Source organism: Crinia signifera, chromosome 6, assembly GCF_055691185.1.
Source record: "Crinia signifera chromosome 6, ASM5569118v1, whole genome shotgun sequence".
Lineage (NCBI taxonomy): Eukaryota > Metazoa > Chordata > Amphibia > Anura > Myobatrachidae > Crinia > Crinia signifera.
In genome coordinates, this window is record NC_139222.1 from 238,055,459 (window position 1) to 238,062,039 (window position 6,581).

Genomic DNA, 6,581 nt, shown 5'->3' on the forward strand with positions numbered 1-6,581 from the left:
GGGATCCCCCCCACTACACCCCAGCATCCCTGACAAGCATGCCTGCACCTTGCACCCCACTTGGGTTCGCCTCGCCCCTAAGTGTCATTTTCACAAAATTTTCTTAAGGTAGGTTAATTGCACACTAAAGGTACAAAAATGTAAATTAATATTGCTTTATCTGTGTTTATATTCCACAGGAATGTCTCATCGGACAAGGACCGTGGAACCCCTTTCCCCTCTTCTTTCTATTTCAGGTGAGATGAGTCCAGTGGAGATGACTACAAGGGAGGAAGATGGTGATAGGATATCCACAAGTAACCCTGGCCGGCCGGTGCAGGACGACATGGAGCATGGAGATCGAGAAGGAACACCTCAATCAAGACAAACAACTAAAAGGAGAAGGACACAGGTAACTTCTTTAAAACTTGATGAATAGACAGGTTTCGCAACAACGCACTAGCGCGTATTTTACCCTAAAAGTGGGCGCCGGGACCCATTAAACAGTGGCCACCGGACGCCGATGACTGTAGGTTTTATATATTTTGCTGCTGCTGCGCATCACGAACCCTGCATGAGAGCAGGTTAACTTTTCAAACTCTGCATCCTAAGTCCGCTCTGCTGTTGAGAGCAGTGGGGGGGGGGGGTGGGGACAGGATAGGATGCTGTAACAGCCGCTCTCAGCAGAGTAGATCTGCGCACTGTCAGGGTGGCGGGGTAACGGATGATGCAAATTTGACTTAGATCAGCGTGTCAGCTGGTCCAGTCCCACCCCGCCGCGTTGATAGCCTGCTCACCTACTCTGCTGACCCCCCCCCTACCCCCCCCCCCCCCCCCCCCCCCCCCCCCCCCCTGGCAACCAGTGTGAAGATCCCGGGATCATGCAGCAGCGCAGCGCGACTTAAGCCTCACGCAGAGCCCCGGGGTCACTCCTAGTTCCAAAGATTGCACAGGAATAAACAATAGCAAAGATACCAAAGTATTACCTTTATTTTACACACGGGTTCTACATGTAAAATCAGCATTTAAAGTCTATATACATTATATACAGAAAGGTCATCAGTATTATTCACGTTATCAGAACCTTACCATGTTATCCTTCAGATTAACATCAGATGGCCAGGACACGCTAGTCCACAACTCCCGGCGCTGACGCTCGGACACTTCTCTGCCTCTCTCTCCCTGCAAACACCCACTTAAATCCCAAAGGCACCCCTCTCCACCACCCTCTGGAATTTTTAACCCTTCCTATGCTGGGTGCGGTTGCATGATATATAAAGAGGCCCATTGATCCCAGAACCAAAAAATATACACAAACTAAACAGATTCTAATCTAAGCTTTTGGTCGCTTCTAACCGGACCATTTGACTCTAGATATACAGTTATATTCTTTAGGTATTAAGCATTCGGGAAGACTGCCATAATTAACTTCATTGTAGCAAATCCCTTATTCATGCTACCATCACAGTTTACTAACTACATAACCAGGAGGCAGTGACGTAACCACGGGCAACGCTTATCCTCCCAGTTTCTCTTGTGTTCAAAAAACGCTCTTCTTGCCTTCATATGCATATGTAGCAGTATGGGATACAGTATACAAAGCTTAGGGAACATAGTACAGCCATTTACATAACATGAGGGAATATTTCCCTCCAGTAGCACACATACTCATCCTAATTGAATAACCTGTTTGGATTATTCAGTATAACATCCTATTATTGTCCGACATACAGCCCTGTGATGTCCCCTATATACAGCAGTCTGGGGTTCCCAGCTCAGATATGAATACAGTCCGTGATAATTTCCGGTTATCGCCGGCATTTTGCAGTTCTCTTTGCTGAAACGCAGAAAGATGCAGGCGAACAACATATGACGGAAAGGGGCGTGGCCAAATACTTAATACATCATGAAGTTAATGTTTAATATATGCTAAATCTATGTGTAATTTTGCTGACACTGTTTGTTTTTTAAAGGCAACAGACAGAACACTGGACGAACAACCCAGTGGTTCTGGGGTCCAACCACCCGTAGCGAGAAAGAAACCTGGCAGGAAAAAAAAGGTTCCCCTAGACCAACTTGCCGAGGGAGAAGAAGAGAGCATCCCGTTCACTACTGCAGAAAGCAACGTGCTGGTTGAAATGGTCCACAAGTTCTATGACCAACTGTGTGGACAAAGAAGACAGGAAACGAGCGGTAGAGAGCGTAAAATAATATGGGCCTCGATTGCAGAGAAGGTACATTGCTTTTTTTTTATTAAAATAAATCCATTTAAAAAAGTGCATTATTTGATTGTTTATAATGTGATGTTTTGCATCTTAGATTACAGCAGTGAGTGGCAACGTCAGGTCGATCGACAAATGCCACAAACGATACAATGATTGTCGACGGCACACAAAACGGAAGATGGGCCAAGTCAGGCAACATCTAATTGGGACTGGAGGCGGACCACCATTACAAGTTTCATGGCAGCCGTGGGAACGAGCCATCCAGGAACACATGAATCCAATCATGGTGGAAGGTGTTCCAGGCTCTGTGGAGTCCAATGTCCGCAGAGCAGAAGTGTTGAACGCTATCGAAGCGCAAATTCCACCTGCGCAACGAAGAAGACGGAAGACAACACCAGCAGAAACAGCACCTTCGCAAACTCAGGAGCAGGGTAATTATTTGTACTACTTTGCTCTCTCTAAAATTATTTTGCAATGTTCTAAAATGTATATTTTCATTTCAACAGTTGTCGTTGCTGAAGATCGGACAGAAGACACCCATGTAAGCCAACCGGCTGAAGAACAGTCAACACAGGAAGAGACCATCACCCTGGATCTGTACTCGATCAGTCAGTTTGAATCGTCCATTCAAACAGAAGACACCTCTCAAGGATTTGAAGACAGCAGCTTGCAAACCCCACTGGGTGAAGAAGGATCTACAGCAAGTGGAGGATTGGCCCATCAGCTTCCAAGTTATCATCATTCCATCCAGGACATCGAGGAAGTGTCTGAAGATGAGGAGGAGGTGGATCCCACCAGACCACCACTGATGGATTGTAAGCTTTTGCCATTTGTTTGTAACCTTGTGGTTTTTTTTTATTTTTTTAAAGATTACATTGTGTGAAATGGATAAAATTTATTTATCTTGTCCTTTTTTTTTTATAGCCGGAATGCAGCTCGTGGAGGACATCCAGAGAGAACAGGCTCCAACGCGCGTCCATAGAGTCCGGCAATTGGCATCTGAAATAGAAGATCACCAGAACCAGTACCGGATCATGATGGAGCAGAGGATGACAGCCATGGAGAAGCATCTTGAAACACTGGCCACAACGATGTCCGACATCGAGCGAAGACGCCAGGAGGATTGGGCCGAAATAGAGCGAAGACGGCATGAAGACTGGGTGGAATCCGAACGCCGACGTCGAGAGGATAACCAGGTGATGATGACCGGGATCTACAAGTTGGTTGAGAATGCAGCGTGTCAACAGGAGACCCTGAGACAAATTTCCACCTGCCAGACACAAATTGCGGCAAGCTGCATGATGATCGCCAGTTCCCTGCAGCAGAGATACAATCCGGACAACGTGGGACAACCAGCGAGAGCCACCCCTTCACCGTGGATGCCACCATCTTCATCAAGTCGGCATCAAGAGCCTGCGCATCTCCAAACATCGTGGGCTGGATCTTCTCAGGCATACCAAGGCTACGCTGGAATGTATCCACCTCCTCCACCCTCCAGCCAAAGACCAAGGACGCCACCACATCGCACATCTCCTGCTCGAGCTTCAACCGCCCAAAGGCCGGGACCGGCGGAGGAGGACCCTGCACAGTGAACACGGTCGTATATTTCCATTTATTTTACATGTTGTTTGTTTTTATGTTAATATACAAAGCTTTCTTTTCTCCTACTTTCAGTTTGTCTTTTCTTATGATTATTTAACCCTTGCAAATTTTTTCTACAGCTGTGTTCACTAAGGAGTTGGGCGTAACAGTTATGCAATGCATGCGCGTGCATGCATTGATAATTGTAGGGAAATGATGAAAGCTCCTTACATATGGTGGATGTAATAATGGGCCATAAAAAGAGCAATCTGATCCCACATTTCTACCCTTGCTATGCAACCTTTAAACCATTTGTTCATATTTATCAAAATTACACCCAGTGCAAACACCATTTTTTTTTTTTCAATTTTTCAGGGGCAGTGCATTGGAAATTGATTTTCAACTCCTAAAATCCAAAACGGGGAGAATGCCAAAGCTACATACCTATTGGTGAGTAATACCCAAGTGCACCCTCTAATCTATCTTGTCCCCAAATCTTGTCCCTTGTGCTAACGCCCAGACCAGGCGCATTTGAAGTGTGGCTGGCTTGTGCGTTACCACAACGCTTACTCTGCATCCGGTGCCCACAACTTGCAAGTCACATCTTGTCCCTTGTGCTAACGCACAGACCAGGCGCATTTGAAGTGTGGCTGGCTTGTGCGTTACCACAACGCTTACTCTGCATCCGGTGCCCACAACTTGCAAGTCACATCTTGTCCCTTGTGCTAACGCCCAGACCAGGCGCATTTGAAGTGTGGCTGGCTTGTGCGTTACCACAACGCTTACTCTGCATCCGGTGCCCACAGCTTGCAACTCGCATCTTGTCCCTTGTGCTAACGCACAGACCAGGCGCATTTGAAGTGTGGCTGGCTTGTGCGTTACCACAACGCTTACTCTGCATCCGGTGCCCACAGCTTGCAACTCGCATCTTGTCCCTTGTGCTAACGCCCAGACCAGGCGCATTTGAAGTGTGGCTGGCTTGTGCGTTACCACAACGCTTACTCTGCATCCGGTGCCCACAGCTTGCAACTCGCATCTTTTCCCAAATAGGTTTTTGATACCAATTTCAAAACTTTGCTCTCCTTTTTTGCAGGTTATACCGACGGTAAGGATTAAGAATTGACACCGGGAAAGTCTTTACCATGGTATTAATTTATTTCGGAATTTAACATGTGAAAAAAAGTTAAATAAAGTTTTTCAAATATATTGACTGCTTTCTTGCTTCTGAATGTTATTAAAAAGGTATCAGATGAGTATTATTCCATTTTTCAGTTGTGAACCATTTTCTTTTGAAACGACTGAAAAAAATGATAAAGGGTCAGTGTCAGATAAATATTAAGGTTTTTTTTTTTGTTTTACATGCATACAAGCTAGGAGTTTCCAGATTGGTGCCGGTTTACACCAAGTACTTTTTGGGTTTATATTTCACTGATACTCCTATTTCTAAGCTTTTCCTTAAATATGTCATTCTTGCCAAATACACCTAAATAGATTTCTGAAGGTGTCTCAGTGAAATATTGGGAGCAATCCCCGCCATCTCATAACAGTAGTGATTGATCCAAAAAGCGAATTTCTGGGCCTATTACAGGGTGATAGTTTCAGAAAGCAAATGATTTTGGGAGAGTGTTCCCATAGCTTAGATAACTTAGATTTGACCATATAATTGATTGATTTATCACTATTTTCAATAGTTTAAAAACTCTACCAAAATCAAACACAAACTCAAGCTAGCTATATTCCATTTGACATGAACTGGTTTCATGGACGAGAGGTGAATAAACATGTAAAATTTATTGATGAGAAACAACATTACTTAACACCTTGCACGCACATGACAGGTACAGCCTTTGGTCCTGCAGGTCTTTTTCACTTTAGGGGTTCACCCGCTGGAGACTTCCCCGTCCAGAGACCAGCAAAAGAAACTGCAAAGAAGAAAGAAGGGGTTAATGATCGGTGACTGTCTCCTATAGCCTCCCACCACCAGTCCCCCACGTAGTTCCATACTCACCCCAGATTTGGTTTTAATGAATGTGCTCGCACATGACAGGTACAGCCTTTGGTCCTGCAGGTCTTTTTCACTTTAGGGGTTCACGCGCTGGAGACTTCCCCGTCCAGAGACCAGCAAAAGAAACTGCAAAGAAGAAAGAAGGGGTTAATGATCGGTGACTGTCTCCTATAGCCTCCCACCACCAGTCCCCCACGTAGTTCCATACTCACCCCAGATTTGGTTTTAATGAATGTGCTCGCACATGACAGGTACAGCCTTTGGTCCTGCAGGTCTTTTTCACTTTAGGGGTTCACCCGCTGGAGACTTCCCCGTCCAGAGACCAGCAAAAGAAACTGCAAAGAAGAAAGAAGGGGTTAATGATCGGTGACTGTCTCCTATAGCCTCCCACCACCAGTCCCCCACGTAGTTCCATACTCACCCCAGATTTGGTTTTAATGAATGTGCTCGCACATGACAGGTACAGCCTATGGTCCTGCAGGTCTTTTTCACTTTAGGGGTTCACCCGCTGGAGACTTCCCCGTCCAGAGACCAGCAAAAGAAACTGCAAAGAAGAAAGAAGGGGTTAATGATCGGTGACTGTCTCCTATAGCCTCCCACCACCAGTCCCCCACGTAGTTCCATACTCACCCCAGATTTGGTTTTAATGAATGTGCTCGCACATGACAGGTACAGCCTATGGTCCTGCAGGTCTTTTTCACTTTAGGGGTTCACCCGCTGGAGACTTCCCCGTCCAGAGACCAGCAAAAGAAACTGCAAAGAAGAAAGAAGGGGTTAATGATCGGTGACTG

The 6,581-nt window shown here is 45.8% G+C and overlaps 1 protein-coding gene and 1 long non-coding RNA gene across 2 annotated transcripts; one reads left to right on the forward strand and one right to left on the reverse strand.

Moving 5' to 3' along the window:
• The first annotated feature begins 847 nt into the window (after positions 1–847).
• LOC146009096 (uncharacterized) lies at positions 848–3,981 on the forward strand. The gene is made up of 4 exons (XM_083149152.1): positions 848–2,213; positions 2,299–2,635; positions 2,711–3,019; positions 3,129–3,981. The coding sequence occupies exons 1-4, from the start codon at positions 1,917–1,919 to the stop codon at positions 3,794–3,796; spliced, it is 1,611 nt and encodes a 536-aa protein (XP_083005278.1). The 5' UTR covers positions 848–1,916; the 3' UTR covers positions 3,797–3,981.
• Positions 3,982–4,918: 937 nt separating this feature from the next.
• Positions 4,919–5,708, reverse strand: LOC146009097 (uncharacterized). The gene is made up of 2 exons (XR_014444611.1): positions 5,606–5,708; positions 4,919–5,083 (listed from the first exon to the last, which is right to left on the reverse strand). It is a non-coding gene; the product is annotated as an uncharacterized LOC146009097 (long non-coding RNA).
• Positions 5,709–6,581: the final 873 nt, after the last annotated feature.

Bases quoted from the DNA above. Each gene is read 5' to 3' on its own strand.
- LOC146009096 (XM_083149152.1), top strand. From the start codon at position 1,917: ATGTGTAATTTTGCTGACACTGTTTGTTTTTTAAAGGCAACAGACAGA. The intron at 2,214-2,298 runs GTACATTGCTTT...TTTGCATCTTAG, and splicing joins GGGCCTCGATTGCAGAGAAG to ATTACAGCAGTGAGTGGCAA. The intron at 3,020-3,128 runs GTAAGCTTTTGC...TTTTTTTTATAG, and splicing joins CAGACCACCACTGATGGATT to CCGGAATGCAGCTCGTGGAG.